The sequence below is a fragment of the Thrips palmi genome, unplaced genomic scaffold, assembly GCF_012932325.1.
Source record: "Thrips palmi isolate BJ-2018 unplaced genomic scaffold, TpBJ-2018v1 HiC_scaffold_5, whole genome shotgun sequence".
NCBI classification, from domain to species: domain Eukaryota; kingdom Metazoa; phylum Arthropoda; class Insecta; order Thysanoptera; family Thripidae; genus Thrips; species Thrips palmi.
The window spans coordinates 15,590,831-15,615,556 of record NW_023144632.1 but is presented as its reverse complement, the minus strand read 5'-3'; the positions used below and the strand labels follow the sequence as shown (position 1 = coordinate 15,615,556).

General features: G+C 47.2%; 2 protein-coding genes across 2 annotated transcripts; one reads left to right on the top strand and one right to left on the bottom strand.

Moving 5' to 3' along the window:
* Positions 1-107: 107 nt before the first annotated feature.
* On the bottom strand, positions 108-24,155 carry LOC117650970 (serine/threonine-protein kinase SMG1). The gene is made up of 37 exons (XM_034394646.1): positions 23,711-24,155; positions 23,409-23,515; positions 22,749-22,915; positions 22,596-22,677; positions 22,461-22,508; positions 22,055-22,180; positions 21,798-21,968; positions 21,608-21,708; positions 21,375-21,532; positions 21,141-21,292; positions 20,874-21,052; positions 20,593-20,744; positions 20,344-20,491; positions 20,078-20,249; positions 19,778-19,999; positions 19,487-19,642; positions 19,262-19,395; positions 18,018-19,175; positions 16,703-17,927; positions 16,318-16,627; positions 15,839-16,017; positions 15,523-15,750; positions 15,349-15,433; positions 14,255-15,264; positions 6,930-7,065; positions 6,417-6,832; positions 6,001-6,323; positions 5,786-5,921; positions 5,495-5,693; positions 5,234-5,403; positions 4,966-5,151; positions 4,616-4,879; positions 4,235-4,532; positions 3,044-4,138; positions 2,778-2,963; positions 2,570-2,676; positions 108-2,496 (listed from the first exon to the last, which is right to left on the bottom strand). Exons 1-37 carry the CDS (start codon positions 24,153-24,155, stop codon positions 2,419-2,421), a joined length of 10,509 nt encoding a protein of 3,502 aa, XP_034250537.1. The 3' UTR covers positions 108-2,418.
* On the top strand, positions 12,695-14,068 carry LOC117650971 (octopamine receptor 1-like). The gene is made up of 4 exons (XM_034394647.1): positions 12,695-12,911; positions 13,055-13,273; positions 13,357-13,627; positions 13,716-14,068. Exons 1-4 carry the CDS (start codon positions 12,739-12,741, stop codon positions 13,989-13,991), a joined length of 939 nt encoding a protein of 312 aa, XP_034250538.1. The 5' UTR covers positions 12,695-12,738; the 3' UTR covers positions 13,992-14,068.
* Positions 24,156-24,726: the final 571 nt, after the last annotated feature.

The window sequence follows — 24,726 nt, the reverse complement described above, 5'->3', positions numbered from 1 at the left end:
ACCGTAGGTGAATGCGCCCAAACTAAGCAGTGAAACAGCCCTTTGTCCACAGAGCATTTTGAATTATCTGTAATTTCACAAAGGGGATAATATGCAAGAAAACCAAATACTTGACATCACATTTTATTGATAAGATTCAAAATTAAGAAATTCACTGCATGCTGCATTATGTAGACAGTGATCATACCCTTGGTAAGGTGAACACAGAGGGATGAAAGGCAAGATAGAAAATATCAAGAAAATATGGTCAAAAGTGATTAACGGAGAACCATTGAGAAGTAACTTATTCCAAATGATAACCATGCCAACACTCTCTGAAGTGTTGACTAATTGCATAAAAACACAAATAGGAAGAAAAAAAAAAGAGGGAGAAGACATCATAACAAAATACAGAATCTTATCAAATTAACATAAAAATTGTTTCCATATGAGAAAAGAGAAGAAAAAAATACTAGTCATGAATCTACAAGTAAAATCCTCATTGACCACCAAGATTATGTTTTGATACCCACAAAGTATTGCATGCAATACAAATTGAAGATTAGTTATCGATTTTTTAAAAAGTGGGTAATAATACTTGAGTAAAAAAAAAACAAATGAGAAGGTATAAAACAGAATGAAAGACAACATGCACGCCTTTTTTGCACACTAACTGATTGACCAGTGTACAACAAAAACTAAAACAAAAAAAACTTAGAACTTAAAAGGATCTGTCAGATCTTCAAAGTTGCATTGAATGCTCCGATTTGGAATAGAAAGTTATGGGACGAAAATTTCGAAGAAATTGACTTAAGAGAGAAGTCACATACAATGCAGAATGCCTTCATTCTTTGAACAGAATTGATTGGAACAAAGCAATTGTGCGTGGTGTTACAAACTACAGTAACACAATCAGATTGAACAAAATTTACTCCTGAAGTGAATCTGTCCAGACTTCATGTTAACAGATAAAGTCTTGAGCTAAGATATTTAAAAATAGATGAAATTAAATGACCAAAAATACTGTTAGCCTGTTTCTTTGTTTTTCATCTAGATACAATAAGAAAAAGCAGAAGGAGTTCTAGGGAGGTACCCTGGAACATGGGCAAACAAATGTTTACTGAGATATAGGACACACTGTAAATTTTGTTTGCAGCGGTAAAAAAAAATGTTTCACTTTGAAATAAACAGCAAAACTTTTACTCCCCACATAGAACGCATCGAAATGTTCCCTTTAGTTATTATAATAAAAGAAAAACATCCTGAAAAATTTGAATGGAGGGTAAAGTGAACAATTGCTGGATAAATTACAGGATGCGTCTCAACTGCATCCATAATAACACAAACTGAAACCATCCTTTCAAGTCGAGGTGAGGTGAAAGTACAGTACAAGCACAAAGACAATGGAATCACCCTGCATCCATTTGTTCATTATGTTTGTGCCACAGCTGAAGTACTGAATAAACATTCAAAAGTCAGTTTCTTTGTTTATTTTGAATAAAGACTGTTGCTGAACCAGTTCACAAAGGGCAACTAACTCATCTCCATATCAATAAATTCTCAAACACTCATACTTTTTAATTAAATTGGTCAATGTATTTACTTTTGTAGTTAGCACATTAATTGATGAGATAAACCTTTCAAGTTTTTGTGCCTTTGATAATGTAAAGACAAAGTTAGAAATAGAGATATTATTTGAGGATTTGCCCAAGTCTTAGTCTCCCTCAATACTATCATAGTACCAAGGAAATTCATTTATTATTTAAACTTCACTGGAAGTAAAAAGTCCAAACAACATAATTGGCACATGGATTGGCACTTCCTTGACAAGCTTTAATTGGCACATATAAACAGATCTCTTTCCTGGGAAGTTACTAAACTGGAAGTTATGTGAACTTGATTCAACTCAGCGAAAGATGTTAAAAATGGATTGGATAGGGAAAATAACCAGGAATAATGCTCACCTTTAAACCATTTGACAGAGAAACCACATACAAATTTTTAAAAAAATGGAAAGGAAGTTGAGGCCAATGCAAGTGGGGAATTCTTGAAACCTTTGATTTCATTGTCCCCGCAAAAGAATCTTAAGAAAGCTTACTTCAAATCTGACACAAACATAATAACCAACTTAAACCTTAGATGACAGCTCCTGCACACTGGACGTGTGAAAAATCATTCCTTCTCATTACTTCAACGACTCCCAGAGATTGGGAGAAACACCCCGAAAGCTGCCCTTGACGGCCGAGCAAGTGCAAGAACATTCAGATCCACACTTAGCTACGAAAACCGGTCCGGAGGGACTAGGCGCAAGCCTGAGGCACCACATCTCTCTCTCTTTCTCTCTCTCAGCCAGCTAGCTGGGATGAGCAAAGAGGCTTTGATTCAAGCAGTGAAACTGCCAATGTTGAAAACTAGACTCATCTCTGCATCTGCCAGCTTTCAAACCCAGGGAGTCCAGCCCTCATAAAGTAAGGCCAAATTATCCAGATTTGTCGCTTCATTTATGATGAAGTCAACCTAAAAATATAATTGAGGTATTAAGTGGTTAAGACAAAAACAGTGTTTAAAGCCAGGATCACTTGAAACATACCTGCTCAGAAACAGTAGAACGTCGAGCTGAGTCTGGATCTCTTCCTTCTAATTTTGTACGAACTCTCCTCCAAACACTCATGGCATAATCATTTCTTTCTTGCATAGCTATCAAAACAAAAACACATTCGCCATTAGCTCACACTGACTTAAACTTTGGGGAGGAGGCGGTTAATTAATCAATGAGGAACAGAGAGTAATAATATTACCTTTGCCTGTGTGAGGGTCCCTGCGCAACTCTTTCTCTGGACATGGCATTCCTTTTTTAGGTGAGAAGCACACACTACTCTGTCGCACTAAAGTCGGCCTCTTGGATCTAGTATTGTTGGCAGTGTCTGAAACTTCTTCATTCTCTAATGGTGAGGAGAAGCACAGAAGATCTTCATATATGGCACCTAAAAGCAAGTTCATAAATATCATTAAAATAATCAATATTTTAGAAGAACAAAATATTTTTAAGCTTCTATAATCTTACTTGTATTGTCTATCAAAAGTTGAACTTGACTCAAAATAGTTCCCACATGAGTGTGTACAAGACTATCAGCTGAAGTGAGTTGGCGAGTCAATGAAATTAACTGGTCAGAGTAAGCACGATATCGAACCATATAGTCACCCAGTCCTACAAATGCACCATCCTCAAATTTAGCCATGGATTTTATTAAAGAGCGAACGTCACCCATTAATCTGTTGTGGGAACTCAGATGAGTACGTAAAACAGAAACTTGGGACTTAATGCTTTCTTGGCCTGAAAACACCATCTCTTGAGCAGAAGCCATTTTCTGCTGCAGCATTTTGATTTTGTCTGATATGGCTACCTCAGCTTTTTGTATCCAAGCCTTATCAACTTGTCCTTCCAAAGACACCATTTGAAGAAGACTCTCTTCAGCTGGACTCAGAACTTCTCCAGTTTCACATGAAATGTGACAACTTTTTTCACATTGATCAACAAGCTGCAAAAATATGGTATCCATCTGCATGCCAGCAGGACAGTTGGATCTTATAAATTCATGGTGCAAAATGCTGCCGCACGTCGATGTCATTACAGAGGCCATCCCCTGCTCTCGTTGAATCCGCTCTTCCAGCGCTTCCACAGCACAAGCAAAGGCTGACAAAACTTCATTTACAGCTGGGTTAGCTCCGGCAGCCCACTTCAACCTCTGTTCTACAGTAGTGACTAGGCTCTGCTGCCTTTCGTGAACTTCCTTGATTTGAGATTGCAACACGATCAGAGCATCATGTGAACGCTGCAAGTCGCACATGAACACAGATCGATTGAAAGGTGGCGGCGGTGGTATTCCAGGAACACTCTGCAGGACAACATCATGCAGCCAGTAATGGGTGGTCACAGCCAGCTGGAGACGCTGGACAGTCGCAGTTTGTTGACTGATCAGATTTGTCAATGTTTTATGCGATTCCCTTCGCCGCCAACACGACTCAAGAGCAGACACATGGGCAGAAACTTGAGCAAGCACTGCACTTCTAAGGCCACAATTACGGTCTACAGCCTTGCGGCTTAACTCTTCAAGGGACACTTTACTTTCTGCTCCAATGTCTCGTTGTTCAATTTCACCTTCACGTTTAAAAAAAAAAAAAAAAAGACAGCATTAGACTAAGGAATCAGAAGTGAGAAAATAGTTTTGGAAGGAGAATGGATAACGTTGTGTACCTGTTACATTTAGACCCATACTCTGCAGCAGTTTGCAGACACCAACGGCCATTGTGTGGGTAACAACACCAAATAACATGCGACTAACAAAGTCAGCAGAGAATCTGCGGACCGGCTTCAAGAGGTTTTCTTCATCAACAAGAATGGGAGGTGGTGGGTCGCCAGGCTCAGGCATATCACCTCTATAACATCGGCCCACAGCGGAACACATCCAGAAGAACTCATCCATAGTCTGCAGTCTTTTCAGGAGGAAAATATCTTCTAAAACTGGTCGAGTTCGATCGTCCATCATTTTCCCCTACAGAAGTGAAAGAGATATTAATAGTGAAGGTATTAATCAATTAAATGATACTCAGTATAAGGGTTCATTGAATTACTCACTGAGAAAGCTTTAGCCTCACGAATATGATCAAGATTTCTCCAGCAAACTGGGATATTAGCATTGATACTTGAAAGTTTGGGTGCAAGACCATGGCTGTCTAAATACAACTTCTCAAACAGGCCATTGAAGCCCATGAGCAACATTTGACCAGCACACATTGTGCCGTCTGAAATGTCAGAGCTTCCCACAGTGGACTCATGTAATAACAGTTCAAATTTGTTCCGCAGCTCTGTTACCATATGATGTACGTCGTTGTGAGGAGACTGAACAGAAACCATGTCATATAAAAATCCAGCAACAGTACAGCCTAATTTTAGAAGAAAGCTTGGAAAACATGAAAAGAACTTACATCAACTCCAATAGCAATGCAGCTTAAATGAATATCCAGACGGTCCACTAGGTCCTGCAATGACATGGGTGCAGTTTTGATGATTGCTGAAAGCTTCTGAATCATGGCCAGAACACTGGGATTTTCGGTTTGAAGGGCCACAACAGCCTCAGGCAAGATGATTGAGGCAAAATTGGAATTCAAATCCTAAGAGAAATTAAGAATTTGATTAGAGTAACATGTATTAGTATTTCATTTGAACTTTAAATCAAGACAAAGATATACCAACCTGCAATGCACAGAAAAGCTTGTGTATGGGGCTAAGACATTGAAGAGCATCAGATGTTGGGCCTTGGATGAGAGAGCTGATTCTTGTCATCATTCCACTTATTAAGCACATATCATCCAAGAACCATTCCCCTTCACGGGAAGTAAGGTCAACCAAACAATCTCCAGCACCTGGTAAATAAAACAAAATTAAGTTTCTTGATGGGTTTTTGATGAATCATAAGTTAGGAATAAATATTAAGCATGAAATGTTGTGACTTACTAGCAGATGCAGCCTCCATCATAAGGAACCTTTTATTAAGGGAAACTAATGCTGTGACCACAACACATTCTATCACAACATTTACAGATGAATCACCCATTCGTAGTTTATTCAGAGCAGAGTCAGCTTCAGCACAAGCATTTTCAAGTCTCGCTCCCACATCAATGCCATTTTCTCCACGCAAAAGACCATAGCTTTTCTGAAATAAGAATTAAAAGTACTCAAAATTCCAAAGTTTTGACTCCATGTGACTCCAGCCAATATTCACAAATATTCATGCTGAAAACAAACCTGCAGACGTATATTGGCTTCAGCTAAAGCAGTTTGAAGCCCAAAGGCAAAATTCACTACTTGCTGACGAAGTGGTGTCCTTCCATTCACCGTAGGTGGAAGAATGGCACCAAACTCCGCAACAACTTCTTGACATCTGAGAATGATGAGTAAAATGAGTTACTGCATGCCAAGTAGAAGGGATTTGAATTTATTTTCCATCTCCCATGTCTTACCGGGAAATAGACAGATCAGCCAACAGAAGACCTATCCAACGTTGATAGCTGACAATGCGATGCTTGTTGATGTATGATGTGGGGAAAAGGCCACAAATGGCTCCATATTGGTTCAAAAGGTCGATACATCCCCGCATGATTTGCATCTGCTTCAAAGCCAAGCCTTCCATCTCTGCCTCCCACTGCTCACACTGGTACACCATCTGGCTTTGTCCAGCATTCTGCAGGAATTCTTTTACAAGATCAAACACCATGTATTCCTCCTTGTTTACTGGAGCACTAAGTGAGGAGAACTGAGGACTATGTATGCAGGACAAGGCACTCTGAAACAAAAAGATTGAAAATAAGATATACATATAAATTCACTCCAACTAATCCACAGATCTAACATTGAAAATCAACAGTAGAGTGCATACATTATACTGCTGCAACTGTTGATCACATTTTGCTTGCTTGTCACGAAGGCAACTGCGCGCTGCCTCTTGAGCATCCTTAGCTCGCTTATGCCCAGCGTAACGCAATGCTAGGGTGTACAGGGAATGAGTTCGGTTGGGGATTTGCACTTCGGCTTCTTTCACCAAGGCCAAGAGAGAGTGGCAGTCCTGCAGCTGGTCCTGAGTGCCCTGCATCTCTGTCCAAGACTGAGTCCACCCTCCAATCAAGGTCATCATGTCCACCAAACTGGCGATCACTTCGTCACGGTTCTGAAGCCAGTCCGCCCTCATTTCCACGACTCTGATAGAGAACATCGTGCGAGTCACTTCCCGTTCAAGTTCCTTGTGGCTCTGCTTGGATTCAAGGGTGATGGCCTGGCCGCCGCCATACACAGCGCCTATCATCAAAAACAGAAAATGAAACAGTTAAGGTAAAGATTGCCACATTACTTTCTACGGGACATTACAACTAACAGGAAGCTTTCCCATTCCTACCTGCATATCCAGCCTCATTGCCAGTGGTCCAGTCGATCAGGGGGTCGTACACGAACGCCTCCAACAAGGTCAGCAGAGTCTCCCGGCCTTTCTTCATGACCCTCAAGACGTGTTCGCATGCCATGCGGAAGATGCCCTGAAACACACACCAAAAAATAAAATAAAATCATGTCAGTGATACACGTTCGAACACGTGTTTCACAGGAGCAGAACTGGACACAAAAACGTATGTCAACAATAGCCACTGAAGGGTGGCAACCTGACACGTGGCTCCTCCTCGCCCACTCTCCACTACACTGGCAACGCAAACACTCCCACGGACGCCTTTAGCGCTGCCTTTAGCGCCACCGGAAATTGAATTGGAGCCCGTGTCCCCCCCCCCTCTCCCCCGGGGAAGACATGTCGCTAAATGTCCCCCAGCTGCCTAGGCGCCTAGGCCGATTACTCGATTACTACACCCTACTGCGAGTACGGCGGCCCTGTCCGCGGTCGAGCCGCACGCAACATGTTGCAGCCGCCACAGTGCACCACCACACTGTCGAACCAAGTGTGTGGACAACTCCTCACTTCCTGGCTACACTTGGACGCGAGGAGTAATTCCTGCAAACTCTGCACTTCCAGGTGTACAGACTGAAAATTCCACACACCCGCATTTCAAGTGTGGAGTTCTCTGCACTTGGTTTCACAGTGCACTTCTCAGAACAAATAACCCCGGCCTAAGCCAAATTTTACCAAAAAGGTGCACGGCGCTTCGAAGGGGAAGAACCTTGGGATTTGAAAAGCACCGCTTCTTCTGAATCCAGTCGTAAAAATTTGGCACGTCAATTTACAGTGCATTTATTTTAGCGAATTCGAGCTAATTCGTGGTAATTCAAGTTGTTCCCGATGCTCGATGCACTGTAGCCCAAGCGGCCGGCGAGTCTCTCGGTTGTGCAAAGTGGTCCGAAGAGGTGCTCGGTGCGCACTGCTGGCACAGCCAAGGCGACAAAGGCGTTCGCCCCCAAGCGACTTATTACCAATAAGAAATAGAAATTAGAACCGAAACCGGAGGCAAGCCCCGCCGGAGATGCGGGGCCCACACGGCTGTACCAAACTTCCGATAAGTGGGCCGGGCTTCGCCGGGCTGCCGAGCGATCCGCACTGCGGCGTCGTGTCTCTCTCTCGCACTCACGGCCAGCACGGCCAGTCCCGTGAGCGCGAGGGAGACAGAGCGGCGAAACGCGCTCCGGAATCAGTCCACAGCGTGATAAGGCGGGGCGGGGCGGGGCGACGTGATGCTCTGGGATCGCCACCACCTGAATGCCTCCAACACGACCAACAAGGCCATAAAGGTGATAAGACCAGAAACGCCCAGAGGCCGCCAAGCACCCCCGCGACCCAAACAACACCTCTTCCGCTTCGGCAAGCTTCAGCCGGCTTCAGCCTCGACTGAGTTCAGAAGCGCAGGGACAGGACGGTGCTGAGAACCACGGACCTGTCCCACACTCACTGTCGAACCGAATGTGGAGAACTCCACACTTCCTGGAGCGGAGTTTGCAGTCTCCACACTTCAAGTGTGGAGTAGCTCGCAGAACTCCTCTCTCCTAGCATGGTGCAAACGCGGGGAGAACGCCGCACTTGAAGTGTTTGGAGACTGAAGACTTTGCACGTCCAAGTGCGGAGTTCTTACACACTTGGTTTCACAGTGCCTCACAGTGCTCGCACGCCAGACCTTGCCGCTCGCCGCGCGACACAAAGACCTCCGCGACGAACACAGAGAGCGCGTGGCGCGGGCCCCTGCCGAGTAGGCAGCGCGGAGCCTCCACGCGCCGACGCATGCGGGTTGCCTATTCGCCGCCATTACCATTACCATTACGGGCTGGACCACAACTGAGCCGCCAAGCCAACAGCAGCAAGTGACGCCCTGCAGCCTCATTCCCCGAGTCGTTTTCGTCGCTCCGTCTCTCTCGCACTCATGGGGCGTCTGCTATGGGTGCGAGAGGGACAGGGCGACGAAAGCGACTCTCGGAATCAGTCTACAGCGCCGCGCGGCGCCCGGCCTGGCAAATCTGGCACCATGAGAGATTGGCCTGCCTCCATGCTGGCACACGCAAGAGGTGGCCAAGACAGCCGTCTCGACGACGTCTCGACGACGTCTCGAGCAATCCACCAAACGCGCCCACGAGGCGTCAGCCGAGGGTGGCGCGTTGCGCTCTAGATCAGAAATCAAAGCTTTTCCTCCGTTTCTACTACGCGTCCTCGGTCGCAAGCACGTCCTCGAAAACGTATTCCGGGGGGCGGGGGGGGGCGGGGGGGGGGGCGGGGCGGGAGGCGAGACGGACGCATATTAAGGCCGCGCGGCGGACGACAAGGTCGACACATTCATGACTGATGAATTTGCTTAGGGGCGGCGGAGGGGTGGCAGCAGCCAGCGAAGAACGACGTCACTTGGGCGTTCCGCGGGGCGGGGTGGGGGGGGCGGGGCGGGGCGGGGCGGGGCGGGGCGGGGCGGGGCGGGGCGAGTGCAGGAGATTGGGAGGAACTTGGAGCTGCCGGCGTCGGTTTTACGAGAGCAGGCTGCTGGGACCAGAGCGACGCGTCAAGGAGTGCGCGGGCCGTGGCGGGGCGGGTATTGGGGGACGCGGGGGTCGAGTGCAGAATGCCGCGGCAAGAATAACAACCACGCCATGCAAGCTTCGCGAGCTTCGCTTGCAGTGGCGAAGGACGCGCCCCGCAGGCCCTGCAGTGCAGCTGCACGCCCTGCACTCGGCCGACTCGGCCACGCGTGTGCTCGGGCTGCTCGGGGTTTCGGGGTAGTACGTACGTATCGGGATGGGGGGCGCGTGCATAGAGCGCGTGCATCTGGAGGTCCACGGCCTCCGCGGCCTCCACGGCCTGCACGGCGCGGGGGGAGGTGCGCGCTAGAAAACAGACGCCCCGCGAAATAACTCCCGTCGAGCAAATTCGCTGTATAGTACACATCGTAGTACACATCGTTCCGGCGAACCGGGGCGGCCCACGGCGAACCCAACAACGGCGCACAGTGGGCCAAACGACCGGTGGAGGCGGCCAAAGTTCTAGACGCGTTTCGAGCTGCACAGTCGCTAAATGGGACTCGGACCGACCGTGTGACCCCACCAGTTCCATTGGTGGGGTCACACGTTCGGTTCGAGTCCCGTTTAGCTACTCTGGAGCTCAAAACGCGTCTAGAGTTTCGGCCGCCTCCACCGGTCGTCTTGCCCACTGTGCGGCGGCGCAACGAGAGACAGAAAAAAATGGGAAGGCCACGTGTTTGTTGTTGTTGTTTCTAGGCCGCGAACGCTTAAGCAAGACGGAAAGGCTGCTCCTTTTCAGACACGCGTTTACTGGACGCGGCCAAAGGGGAAAAGGGAAAGGGGGGGGGGGGGCGAGGCGGCAGTCTAGACTAGAGGGAGCCCCGTTGCCCTCCGATCCGCAGAGACGCCGCCGAGACGCCGCCGAACGCCAAACGCGCGGAAGGACGTGCCATCGCCATCCCCGTCCCCCACACTGTTCGAGCGTCTGACTCGCCACTGAGTGGACCCGGAGTGGCTGGCCAGTGGCGGGCCACTGGCGGGCCCTTCTCGCCGGCGCCGGCCCAGCGGGTGACAGGCGGGCCGCTGGCAGGTTGGCGCGTCATCCATCCCAAGGACACGGAGGCGTCCTCAAAAGCCGCCCGCCGCCGCTTGGCTTGACGCACTAAAAATCGTTCGTGTCCTTAGTGCACTTCGAAAGCTCACTCCGTCTCTGAGGCTCTGACTCCGTCGATTAAGTTAATGAGATGAGAGTCCACTTGCCTCGCACACACCGATAAATGTGTACTTGTCAAGCACACTCATGTACATGTGTACTTAGCTTATTGCATTCGATCTTGTAGTGCAGCTCTGGACAGCAGGCGACACCAGGCTGATACAATTTAACAGTGCTCCCGTCGCTGTCTCTCTCTCGCACTGCCGGGGTGCCACGTTCGGGTGCGAGGGACGGCGCTGAAGCACTGTTCGAAATCGGCCTACGGGGGCAAGGGGCTCCACGACCGAAGAGGCCCCCGCAGAAGCGGCGCGCGGTCCGTTTTATCGGCATCTACTTCAACTAATGCATTGGCCATAACTTGGCGACGCTCTAATCGAGATCAGTCTACGCCCTGCGCCGCCAGCGCACTGCGCGCTCTTGCCGAGTCCGAGACGGGAAGCTCTGGCGACGACGGCGCGCTCCGTTCGCCTCAACTGCAAGACGGCAGGGCGGCATGCAAGGTTAGATTTCGGGGCTCTAATCGAGGCGGGGCCAGGAAGGCCCGCTGCGAAGGGGTTCAAGGCTCTGCCATAAAAGCATAAAGCCGCATCAGTCGGCGCCGCGCGATGCGTCAATGAACGCCTTGGTTTACTGGCCGGTCGGGCGATCACCGACGGGGACCGACGGGGACCGACGGGGAGGGTCATAGGGCGCGGGGCTGCCTCTGCCTCCCCGGCCATGCTCGGCCCCGCCATGCTCGGCCCCGCCATGCTCGGCCCCGCCATGGAGGCCCGATACGACCACGTGCCGACAAAGTGCGATCGCCCCGCCAGTCAAGCTGGTCGCTGCGGACTCAGCGAGGTGCAAGGCAAGGTGGCTGGGCGGCAAAGCTTCCGCCTCCCTCCGCCCGCTACGCCCCCGCCAGCCTCTGTGGCGCGCCATGCCGGGCCCAAAAGCACACACGCTGCAGTCCGGTGTCACCGCCACCGCACCGCCACCGCACCGCCACGCACGCCATGCGGGCTGCGCCGGGGCATGGGCCCCCGAGCATAGGCCCCAGGGCCTGACAGGCAGGGGCCGCGGCCCCAGGGCTAGACATCACGCAGCACAACGCAGCCCCCGCCACGGCCACCGCCACCGCCCCTTCCCCAGGGCCCAGGCCCGGGGCCCAGGCCCAGGGCCCCGTCGACAGTGGCGGCGTGGGGGTGGCGCGGCGAGGAGGCGGGGAAGTGCCAGAGGTGTTGATCGGCTTCGGCTCGGCACAGTACTCCGTGGGCGCGGCACGGCGCGGCACGGATCACCGCCTGGCCTGGCCCGTCCCGACCCGCGCGCCGCCGAGACGGAGACCGAGTCTGCGCGGACCGCCAAACCGCGTCGCTCCGCGGACCTCGCGAGCTCGACGATCGCAGGCGCGGCGCGTCGCGACGCGGGGGGCGTACACCAGGGCGTACACCGCATACATCCCATCCCGCACAGAACCGCGCCGTTGGCGGATAAGTCCACCGCGCCGAGCTCCACAACCATGCGGGAGTCGCGCGGCGAGCTAGGCGAGCTCCCCTGCCTTTCCAGCGCCCGGGCACGGCGCGCGCAGACACAGGCCGCCACGCGGAGCACACGGAGCACGCCGTCAACCTGGAAACCGCAGCGGTAAGTGCCGGCCAGGTGAAAGGTAGGAGGCCCGCGGGGGCCGTCTAAATTTGGGAGGAACCTAGGAAAGGAAGAGGAAAGTGGCGGGAGAAAGGAGTGCGCGGCCGGCATGCAGCTTCTCTCCAGCCTGGCCCGGCCCGGCCCGGCATGGCCCGGCGGCGTCATCCCGCCAGTCAGGGAGTCAGGCCGGGCCGGGCCAGGCACCAGCCCGCGCCAGCACCAGCTCGTCGGCTTGCCGGGCTCGCCTTCCGCCTCACCAGGATCCGCTCCGCAGTCGCCCGTTCCTCACTCTGGGCTCGGCTTCCCGTTGCAGGCGTTGCAGGCCAGCCAGTCCATGAACGACTCCGGGCCGGCCATGCTGCTGGGCGTCGCGGCGGGGCCGGCGGGGCCGGGGCAGGCGGAGCGCACCACGACGGCGGCCTCGGCCTGGCTCAACATGACGGGCGACGACGTCGCCCAGGAGCACGACGAGGCGCGGCGGCAGGTCGTGTGGATCGTGGTCGAGAGCGCGCTGCTGCTGTGCATCCTCTGCGGCAACACCCTCACCATCTGCGCCGTGGTGCTCGGCAGAAGGCTGGCCAGGGCCACCTCCTCGCAGTTCGTGCTCAGGTCAGTGCCCAGTCGTTTTGTCGCTCTGTCTCTCTCGCACCTGTCCGGGACGCCCCATGAGTGGGAGAGACAGAGCGACTCTAGCCTCAGGTACCCCACGTCCGGCCCTATCACTAAAACATCTCGTTTTTCATTCTTTCCAGTTTGGCCGTCTCAGATCTGTTGGTGGGGCTCTTTCTGCCTTATCACATGAGCTTCTACTGGGGCAACAACCTAGGTGCGTCTGAAACGGCGTGCCTCTTAAAGTTCTCGTGCATGGTGTTGGCATTTTGCAACTCCCTGTTTAGTTTGATATGCATAAGTATGGACCGATACATCTACATCATGTACCCCTTACATTACACTACTCGTGTAACAAAAAGGTATTCCATTTTTAAGTTGTGATAACCCTGATTAATTATCTAACCAGACATAATGCCAGTGCTAATGCAAAATTACTTTACAGGTTGGCATGGACTGCAATAGGACTGGGATGGCTGTACTCCATGACAATAGCAAGTGTACCTCTGTACTGGAATAATTGGGCCACTGCCTCAAGCTGTGAGCTGCATGAGGTGATGCCTGTTCCCTTTACCATGCTAATCCTGACACCTAACTTCGGACTAGTCTGGCTAGCCATGTTTATCGTGTACTGGCGGATATGGAGGGAGGCCGCATCAGTCAGGAAAAGGTGGGGAAATCACCAAGGGAAGCCTCCAGACGGAAAGTCGATTCAGGTACTGAACCTCTTCTATCCAAAATTTAATCAATTTTTTTCCCTCCTTTGATTGTCACTGACAATGTTTTGATTCTTCACACTGACAGGTGGTGCTGCTCGTTTTAGGCAGTTTCACAGTGTGCTGGATGCCATTCTTCACAGTCCTTGTACTACAGGCAGTGGATGGGCTGCACAAGTGTTTTTCCTCAACACTGTACAAAGGTGCACTTGCACTTGCCATGACCAACTCCGGAATGAACCCACTCATTTATGCTTGGAAAAACTCAGAATTCATGTCTGCCTTTACTCAGTTACTGCGTTGCAGATTGCCCACAACAGACCCCACGAGATGTGGATCCATAGGACAAATAGCACTTGAGTAAAATTACTATTTTCATTTCGAGCAAAACAATTTAGCAGTCTTTTAAGAGTTTTGCCATTATAAAAAAAAATAGTTTTGTTTTGTCCTTTTTTCTTTTTTTTTTTGAGGAAAAAGTCTTTTTGAACCTCTCTCTTTAAAAGACGAATATTCCTATCATATTGCTTTGACCCCACGAATTTTCACTTCTACAACTCCTTATGAACTAAACATGCAAAAACATTTAAATAAAAATAAAAATAAACTAAAAATGATGATTTGCCTTACCTCAACTCCTGTAACTCCCAAAGCTGCTTGAATATTTGGAGTCATTCTGAAGGGTACCTTCTCAGGAACTCTAAGGGTCTTTCCTTTCTCAAAGCAAACATTATAATCAATGTGGACTACTTCTCCGGTTGTCAAGTCCACTAGCACATTGTCCAAATGTCGATCTCCAAGCCCAATGATGTACCCAATCACAGACATAACTGCCACAGAATGAGAATACGTTTGCAAAGTCTTGTACCACGCTCCTGCATTCACACTATGGCACCACAATTCTTTGGCAAGTAGCTGAGAAGGAGTTTCAGCCATCAACTCCTGCAGAACTTCTCTCAACACTGGTAGCGGCCACTCTTTCCTGTGCTCAAGGGCTACTCCTTTCTCTTTTAATTTCGGCGACAGCTTCTGGTAAAATAGCTCTGATGGTCGCTTGACTTGCACAGGTGTCACACCATTCTTAGCTGCGAGTGCCGAAGCCTGTCGCTGCTGCCAACGCTTGTAAAGGCCAAACAAAGGCGTTACATTTTCGACCCAGCTGATCAAGCCAGACCTTGGTCCAAGAGGTATGACCGAGTAATGCCGAGCCCGATAAGAGTTTTCTAGCCATGGTGTTCGCAGCATCATATTGGCAATATTCAGAAGCTGCATGATTCTCTCATCAAGATGTAAATCTTCGAGCCCTTTGAACAGGTAGTAGTAAGTCTTTCCGTCTGAGCCATGGAACATGAGCTTCTTGGGTTTAGTCTTGGTGGGCAGAATGTAAATGAGATTGTGCACAGAAGCGATGGTGATAATGCGGCCCTTTCCAGACCTCACACCGGGCATGGCAATGCACGAGTCCTTCAGAGATGCCAATGTTGGACTTATATCTTCCATGCGGAGAGTGTGAGCAGCTCGTTTGTTATTTCGGACATTGAGACGTGATTGAAGCGACTTGAGAGGTGTATGCCACTCTTCCGCTCGTTTGAAATCTTTAGGCTCTTTCATTGCATGTAATATGACCTCAATAAGTTTACCTGAGTAAAGATAGATAGATTAGTAATGCACACATTCAAACAGATTTATGATATGGAAATGAAAGCAACTGAATATTCACTTACCATGCTTTTCCTGGAACCACCGCTCATGAGGAGTTTCAGGTGTAACAGAGGTAATAGCATGCAGTTGTTCAAAGATGAAAACAAGCTGAAACACGAGACAAGAATAAGTCAACACTAATCAACAATTTTAATACGTAGGTATTTACTCATTCTGTGAATAGACATTTTACATACAGGCTTCACAATAATTCTGTATTTTTCTGATATCAGCTTTTCTTTATCAGTAGGGCTGAGAGAGCCATTTTGTTCCACCCGGGTAATTTCTGCTTTGAGTTGAGATACTTTCTGATTGATTTCTGACTGATTTTGAGAAAGTGTGCCAAGCCACAACTCATCCCACAGTAAAGTTATGCGACGAAGTTCACAAACAAATTGTTGCACTTGGGATATAGCTTCAGGAGCCTGCAAATAAGACAAGACATTTAAATTAGACGATTCCAAGCCAAGTGAAGAACAGGAGAGGATATAAAGTGGAAGAAAAGATACTGACCTGCTTAGAAAGAGTATCCACCATGGCTAGGAAACAGTTTTTCAGTACCATCTGTCCACTGCCATCATTCTCCTCCTCATCCTCTTCTTCGTCGTCATCATCATCTTCATCGTCTTCTTCCTCCTCTCCCAAGCTTTCAACCTCCTCACCCTCGGGGGTAAGGTATGTGCCGAAAAGTCCTGCAAGCGCATGAGACAATATATAATGAGAGTCGTTCCTAAAATTGGTGGCAAAGGCGGATAAGAGTCGCTTAAGTTGCTGTCCATGCATAGTGGGCTCGAGGCGGTCAAAATTCTGAACGCGTTTTGAGCTTCAGGGTCGCTAAACAGGACTCGAACCGAAAGTGTGACCTCTCCGAACGAGGAATCCATTGGTGGGGTCAAATGTTCGGTTCGGTTTAAGTTTACCGACTCTGGAGCTCAAAACGCGTCTGGAATTTTGGCCGCCTCCACCAGTATTGGTGGAGGGATGTCACGTACTGGCAGTGCCCGGCATGGGCATGTGGCGCAGCCTGGCGCCCCCCGACGCCGCGCCCACCACGGCGGGGAAGGTGATGAGGTGGGGCGCGTCCTCGGCCAGGCGGCACAGCAGCTCGGCCACCCTGCGGCGCACGTAGGGCTCGGGGTGCCCCATGCGGGAGAAGAGCTGGGGGATTATGGCTTTCCAGGGGGCAGTTGGAGTCGCAGCCAGACCAGCCTCAAGCACAGACTGCAGCTCAAGGGCATGTTTTACAACCAGGCGGAGAAGTCGCAGGGACGCAGTGACAGTAGAACAGTCTTCGGTACAAGCCTGTGAAAAAAAAAAAGAAGATTGTTTTCAGGAAGAAAAATGAGGATTAGCTGAGTAAGGATCTGCTGTACTTACTTCTTCTTGGCCACACAATTGCAAGAACTTAAAATAGGCGACGGCAGAAAGTTGGTAACAGCTGTAGACCCTTTGCTGTGCTTCTCGCCAAACACCAACTAACCCAGCAAGAGTTTCAGGGTTTGCATAGTGCAGGACATTTACTGTGCGTAGCTGAGACTCCATCATTTCACTTGTATTTGTGCTATCTAAATCTATGTCTTCTTCATCGGCTACAGCTCTTGTTTGACCTAATATACTAAAAACACTTTCAAGATCTGAAGGACTAGCATCTTGCGGCATCATGGCTTGAACACATGCCTTATCTGCAGCACTGAGTTGCCCTCCGATTTCATTGGTAACATCAACCGCTCTCCTTCCCCACCGGTAGCACCAATTTGCAAAATGTGCCCAAGATTTAGCAAGTTGAGGACACTGGACAACGGCCAGCCGCAACACTCTGCCAATGGTGGTGTCTGTAGTGGGAATAATTTGAACACCATTTTGAGTAAGTAAACTGCAGTTTTGAATATCAAGGAGGTCTGCTCCTCCAGCAATATCTTGTTCGAGGAGGTGAGATATGGCACTTTTGTTGTCTCCGCACACAGCAAGACTAGGGTCAGCGTGAATCCATTTTGCCAGAGTGAGCAGCAAACGTGAACCACGCTCTTGTAGAATGGCATCCTCAGAATTACGGATTCTTTGAGCACCATGGACCACAACAGAAACAGCATAATCTTTCTTATCAGCTGCATAAAGAACCTTGGCCACTTCTGTGAGTGCTCTCAGCTCAAGAGGAGATGACAGGTGTGGAGTGTTTATCTGCACTTTAGCAACTTCTTGAAGAGATGATTTTGCAGGAGCACCAAGTTCTCTGCTGAGCAAGCGAAGGGCAAAGCCAAGGTTCTTTTCTTTCCTTGCTGTGTGAGCAGTGGTGACGCGTAGTTCACTTATAGATGTTGTTTGATTTTGAATACCCATATGCTCTAGGAACTCGCTCCACCAAAGGGCATTGCTCAAAATTCCAGAGTTGAGATTTTTTAAGTTTGTATCCTGAGCTGATAATGGTAACAAGAGAGGCCCAGAATCACTATTTTGAGCATGAAGAAGGTCTGCAAGGCCAGATGCAGCATATTGTGTGACTGCTGCTTCAAGCAGCAACTCTGATGTTGTGTTCCTTAACCCTTCCTTCAGAAGCAGATGGGCATCATTTTGGCACTGATCAACATATTGACTCCATTTTAATCTAGACAAGAAAAAAGAGAACAGAAATTATCCAATCCCAAAAAACAATGACCCTAGATAAACAGTGGTACCATACAAGTTTAATACATACTTGATATCTTCAGAAATCGGGACAAAAGATTCCCCAGCAAGAGCGACAGCAATACTTGACAAGTTGCTGTGTGCTGAGCGGAGCATTTTCAACGTGTTCCAAGTACGCGGCTGTGTGGTCAAATTACTTGCAGCTTCAGTGTCCCATTCCATCAATCTAGCAGCAGCTTCATAAGACCCAGCTTCATATTCAGCAAAGCCTTCGATGTGATTGGTTTTCAATGTAGAAAGCAACAACATCCCTCCATTGGTGGGATAAGAGTTCTTTTCATCAAGTTTCCACTTGGCCAATTTTGCCCAATCCTGTAAAGCTCTATGGCATTCTGTAAGCTGATCATCAGCCACCTCACTCATTCTTAGATCACAATCACCACCAGCATGATGATCTTCAGAGGATTGACTAAGGATTTGAGAGTAAAAATCCACAGCATGTTCTAGTCTGCCAGCAGCCTGTTCAACCAACCCCTTCAACAGGGGGATCTTCCTGCCACATTCATTCCTTGCCCAAATGTATAATCCTTGGACCGACTCCCATTCATGTAAGCGTGTCAGTGCACATCCCACATAGAGAGCAGCTCTTTCAAACTCCAAGCCTTGTGTATTGTTCATTTCATGTAGATATTGCAACAGAGCGTGTCCTTGCCTCACAGCAGTGGCTGCTTGTCCTGCTCGAAGAGCCACAGCAACAACCGCCAAGCGAATCCTTGTCAACCACTCAACACACGTGCTTCGGTTGGTGTGGAAAAAGGTACGTACTTGCTTGGGTGGCAATTCTATTGCAAGAGCTGTACCCTCACCAGCATTATAAATCACTTTTTCGAGCTGTTCGAGGAAATCCACAAGGACACGAACTCTCATAACATCCCATGCTTCAAAATCATCGGCCTCTCTTGCTAGGGACTTGATGGCACTTTCTATTTTGGTGAAAGTCTCCTGTGGCTTTCCCAATGGTGTTCTTAGTTTGGATGTGACACAAAATTGAGCAGAATCCCACACAGCCCACTGAAGCAGCACTGGTTGGCAATACTTTGCAATGGCACTCAAATCCTTGGGAGTATTAGATTTACAACTATCGGCTGAAGTTTCGTTATCAGAATTGACATTACTGCACAGGCTCAGTGGCCAAGACTGGCTGAACAAGTCTAAGAGCCAACTGCGTCTGTAAAACAACCATAAATGTCAGATCAGAAAGGTAACCAATTACACAAAACTACAACAGAACATAAAAATAAATCAGACACTAACTCTCCTTCCTCTCCGTGAATAAGGTACCACATGAACTGTCTAAACTCTTGTTGACCCATGAGACCAACTTCATTTTTTGACAACTGAGAAGAGTACGACCAGCGAATTTTCTGCGGAACACAACCTTTGGGATTCTGTTGAGAACAAACACAAAAGCAATAAAGAATAACCAAAACATAACAGAGATTATCAGCTCAGGGCAAATAATAATATAGAAACACACACCTGAGAGTGCACTTCAAAATTCATGTGGGCTAGTACAGGCAAAGTAATGTTCCATGGCAGAACAGATAACAACTGTGAGTAACCGGTAGCCACATCAGCATAGGTACAATTTATATGAAGAAGGCACAATTCAGTAACTGATGTAAGGAAGTTTGACTAGAGAGGGCAGAGAAAACACATATCAATAGGAAATTAACAATACTCTAACTCCATGAAAAAACAGAAAAGAAAAAAACACCATTCAAAAAGTGTAAAACGTTAAGCAAACAAAAGCTATTTTCTTTTCCTCACCCTCCAAGAGATGTTTTGAAATTGAAAAACTACTTGCAGAGTTCCACAAACTGCCAATGATATGGGTGGCTTTTTCAAAGCTGAGTGACCTTTTGACACGACAGCCGATAACACTGATTGAAAGTCTACTGTCTCAGCCATGGTGGGTAGGTATGGAGCACCCTGAGTCAAAATTTCCCTGACCCATGTGAGTAGTAGAAGGTCAACTTCAAGTGAACAGTTCTGTAAGAATCACAACTCAAGATAAATAAACAACAACTTTTAAAAGTAACCAATGATGGCTCAAGACAAAATACGAACGTCTAGTAAGGATTCTTTCAGAAGCTGGAGGATGTTGGACAGATTAGCAGATGTTGGTGATGATACAGAAGAATCAGAGTTGTTGAGAGATGGTACGCCAGACAAGACAAGAGGTCTTCTGGTTCCAGAACCTACTTGCACCAAGCTACTGCTGGACACAAAATTATTGGACCTAAAATTAAATTTAAGAGAGAAAAAATATTTGTGATTTTCACCATACACAATCAAAATACAAAGAAAAAAAAACATTGAGAAATATGTATTACTTTGAGCAATGAGAGAATAGGAGATATAGTATAGTGTAATGCAATCCAGTATGTGTCTTGACTTCTCGAGGTTTCATTCTCAATGCCAGTAGTTCAAACATGCTGGGTTTCAGAGCCCACATTCCAATAATTGAGTTGCTTGCATTCGCTGTAATATTTTTTAAAAATATATAAGATATTGTACATCAGTAAAATAGATAATGTAGGATGAAAGGTGATTTGAAATAGATTAAACTGCAAACATCTTACCAAGGTCTGACAGAGCAGCAAGAAGAAATAGAATAACGACTTCTGCTTCACTAGGAGAATACTTCGCATCTGCAAACGGATTGGTTTGGCAAAGTAGCTCCAGCTCAGGAACCACATGGCGGTATGCTACTTCCAAGTCACCAAGTACATACCTGCGAGACAATAAGGAAACGTCAAGAAATGTAGAACAAATAACATAAAACAGTAGCAAATAAATTAGTTCTGTAATTCAATTCTTGAAATAGTGAAAAATAGACATTAAAACCGAAACTAGAACCTACTTGTAGGCCTCTTGAAGAAGTGGAATGTTTTTGAGATTTAACAAAGCATGATACAGTTCTAAAGCAGCTTTTTGAATTGATTTGCTTGGTGAAAAGCGCAGTTTAACTACACTGGAACTTGGACTCAGTAACTTCTGAACTAATTCCAAAGGTAAGTTGGCACTAACTTCACGAACAGCCTGAGCAAAGACAATAAATAAATTTTCAAATTTACAATTAAATAAGTATTTTGGATAGAAACTGTTTTACCAACGCCCCACAACGGACCTTTGCAATAACATGTAAGACAGAACAAATTGTTACATTGCACATGTTGTCAATTTGACCCAACAAGTAATCAAACATTTCATACAAGAGATCATGTCCTGGTGTAGTCTTTGTCTGGAGATGAGACAGAAGTAACCAGACACATTCGTTTACTGGAATTCAAGGACAAAAAATGATGTTAGATTCTACAACTTTTGAGAAGAGTTAAGTTGCATTATGTTGACAAGTGCATACCAGACATGATGAGGTCTTCATTAAATCTAACGTCAAGAACAGACTTAACTGTAACAAGGACTTTTGAAAGACAGTCCCCAAGAAAGGTCCAAGTAACGTGAGTAGAGTTAGCTGGGCTCATGTTATCACCTAAAGCTTTGATAACAGTATTGAAAGATCTAAACAGACACACAACAATCAACATCTGTCACAAAAAAATCATACCACATTTTAAAATTCAAAGTAGAACTCACTTAATGAAAGCCTCAACTTTAAATAAGAAATCATCAGGGGAAGACGTTTTGGCATCACTGAGCAGTTCATCTTTCTGAGGGGAAAGTGATTTTACAAAATCCTGTAAAGACATCAAATGTTCATCAATTATTTGGAGGTTACCCAGTAGCTTTAAAATATTTGCACCAAATCGGGTACAAGATTTCTTACATCCCCATAAATCTCCATATCTTCTAAGAACTGTCCCAAGAATGTAATAGAAAAATTCAATTCTTGAATCCAATATGGTGCAAGCCTCTGAAGACTTTTTGCAGCATAATCAGTCATTTTTGCACTTTGACTGCTATCAATAAGCCAACCAACTAAAATATCAACAAGATCCTAGAAAATGTAATAGATTAAGAATTAAAATCAAAAATATTATTTGTCATGCTGTCAAATTTGTAGCAACAAGTTACAACACTTACACGGAAGTAATCAGTCAAGGTATCAGGATATAGAGCAGATAGCTGCATAATAACTTCTATACAGGTAACAAATAAATCAGGAAGGTCTGTATTTTCTAAAATTTGTTGCATTTTCATCATCAAAGTCTGCAACAAAAAAAATGAATCACTGAACAAACAGAATTGCCATAACTTTTTATCAAGGAGGATACAACTTGAATTTTGGTGAGATAATGTTGAAAGAATGTATTAATAACATGAAACAATGTGAAATAACTTGGAACTACTGTAACAAAAGATAACATGAAATCATTTAAATTTGAAACAAGGATGTACAAAATTTTTCAAAGTTGTTTGCTCCTTGCTTTTTATATAATCATGTCATGTTTTGTTCTGATTTAAAAAAAAAAAACAAAAAAAAACATACTACTGAGTGTGGCTTAAGCTTCAATGTTTCTGCATCCAATGTGAGTGTCTGAAACAAAATAAAAATGAACAATAAGGAACAAAAGTAGGTGAGCAAAATTTAGTGTATTGTAATGCATTAAAATATGTTTCAAACCTGACGAAGTGCTTCCATTAAAAAGCATTTCACTTCAGTGTTCTTCTCAGACGTATACTTAGGAAAAATCCAGTCTATAAACCTGAAGACAAAAAAGGTTTAAGGCTATATCTACTTTACAACAGCTAAGCATGATATTGTTAGGGTGAATACCTCTTGAATTCAGAATCAAGAACATATCCTACATGACCCATAGCTTTAGCAATTTGTGATTTGGCACTAATTCCAGGTCCATTGTAAAGCAGGTCCAATAATGCATCTAAAATGTTCTCAAAGCATCTCTTAATGTACTGCATATTCTCTGGGACTCCAAGGGCATCCTTGAGAACACAACAACCACATCAATAAATTAGAAGCGGTCAGTCAAGACAAGACAAGGTAGGTGTAGCCAGACAATGGCCTGCGCAACAGACTTCGTCACAGAAGCCAATTTTTACAGCAGCCTATCTGACGACACATACCTTGGCTTGCAGTTCACCATCTGCATTGATTTCGATGAACCAGTCCAAAAATACTCCAATCTGCTGTAGTGCAAAGTTTGATCCAGTTCATGTATGCCAAAATTGTACCCACAAGCACAATGGAATGTTAGATGGGTGAAAATTGGTGTGGTTATGAATGAGGCACAAATTTGCAACTTCTGAACCATTTGAAGGTGGAGCAATGCAGACCACAACAAAATGGGACAAATACACAAACAGACAGACAGAGTACTTTTTTTCTGAGTAAGTTAGTGGCTTAATTCAACCAAAAACTTATGTTACATTTATTAAAAAATTGGGGAAAAATTCGAAAAATTAAAAATCTTAATACCTGAAGCTGCAAAGTCAGTGCAACAAATTTTTCAGAATCTTCCTCTCGGAACAAACGCCGCAAGACTTTAGATATTCGACTATCCTCTGGTACCAAAGAACCAAAATCTGGAACAGAAACCAACCAAGAAAATCAGAGTAACAGCAACAAACAAGTATGTCAAGCGATGGGTTTCAGCTCCCCTCGCTTGAAGAGGTCAAGAAAACTAAAAAATGCTGCCGAGAAACATACAACTAGAAGGAACGAGGTGCGACATGTAGTTTCCTCCCAGGGGCAACACACAACGGAGAGGTTAGGTTTACCTGTTTTGTTCCTGGAGTCTGCATGGTGTTTGTAGATGCCGGCCGTCGAGTCCGGGTGGCTTTTGATTACCCTGGGGCCGTACGAGTCCCCGTCGCGGTCCGCCTTTCTCGTGTACACCCCGCGGCCGCGGTAGGCGCCGCGTTTGTCCACAGAACCGCTCCCGCCCCGAGCCATCCTGAAATCATCCCGGGCCCTGGTGCGGCCTGGTGCGAGTGGTGCTGCCGCTCGGGGGGCCTTCTGCTCCTTGATGTCCTTGGTCCTGGAGTCTCTGGAGGCGGCGACGGCGAGCTGGAGAGGCTGGACAGGCACCGGGCCTCTCTTGCCGCCCTCCTTGTCGCCCTCGCCCTTGTCCGGTTTGTTTTTCCTGTCCCTGTCCGGCTCCCCGACGGGCTGGTCTTTGAGGCTTTTACAAGCCTTCACCTTGTTGATGTTGCTGTTGATCATCCCCTCTGCCTTGCGGACATCACTCCGCTCTCCGAGACGCGACGCGGCCACCAGCTGTTACTTGCTGACGCGCATCTCGTCAATCCGTCACCCCGTCGCTGTGCCGAATAAGTTCCGTATTTGCTAGAATCGCGGAGCAACAGCTACACACACAACAAAAGTCACGCTGCCATTTTGCATACGGACCACTGCGACGTCCGTGGCCAGGCTGGCCAACCCGCGGCAGTGCCTGCCCGTCCCGCCACGCCCGACGGACTGCGGGAATCACGTGCGCGTCTTTGCGGCCGGCGGCGGGAACTGTTGGCCAGCCTGCTCATGGGACTGCAGTCTCGCCGCCGACATGAGAAATTCAAACCTTCGAAAATAAACGACGAATTACGACGAATAACGTAACTTTACGTAACGACGAAGAGAACTGCAAACCCTCCGCAGAGTTACGCAGGAAAATAGAACAACTACCTCGTTTGCAGTGCAACGTGTCATCGGCGTGAGTGCGCTATCGCGGAGGACACTCAAACCTCAAACAAATACTCGGACCAAAAGTCCCGCGAAAATGATTCAGTAATGCGCA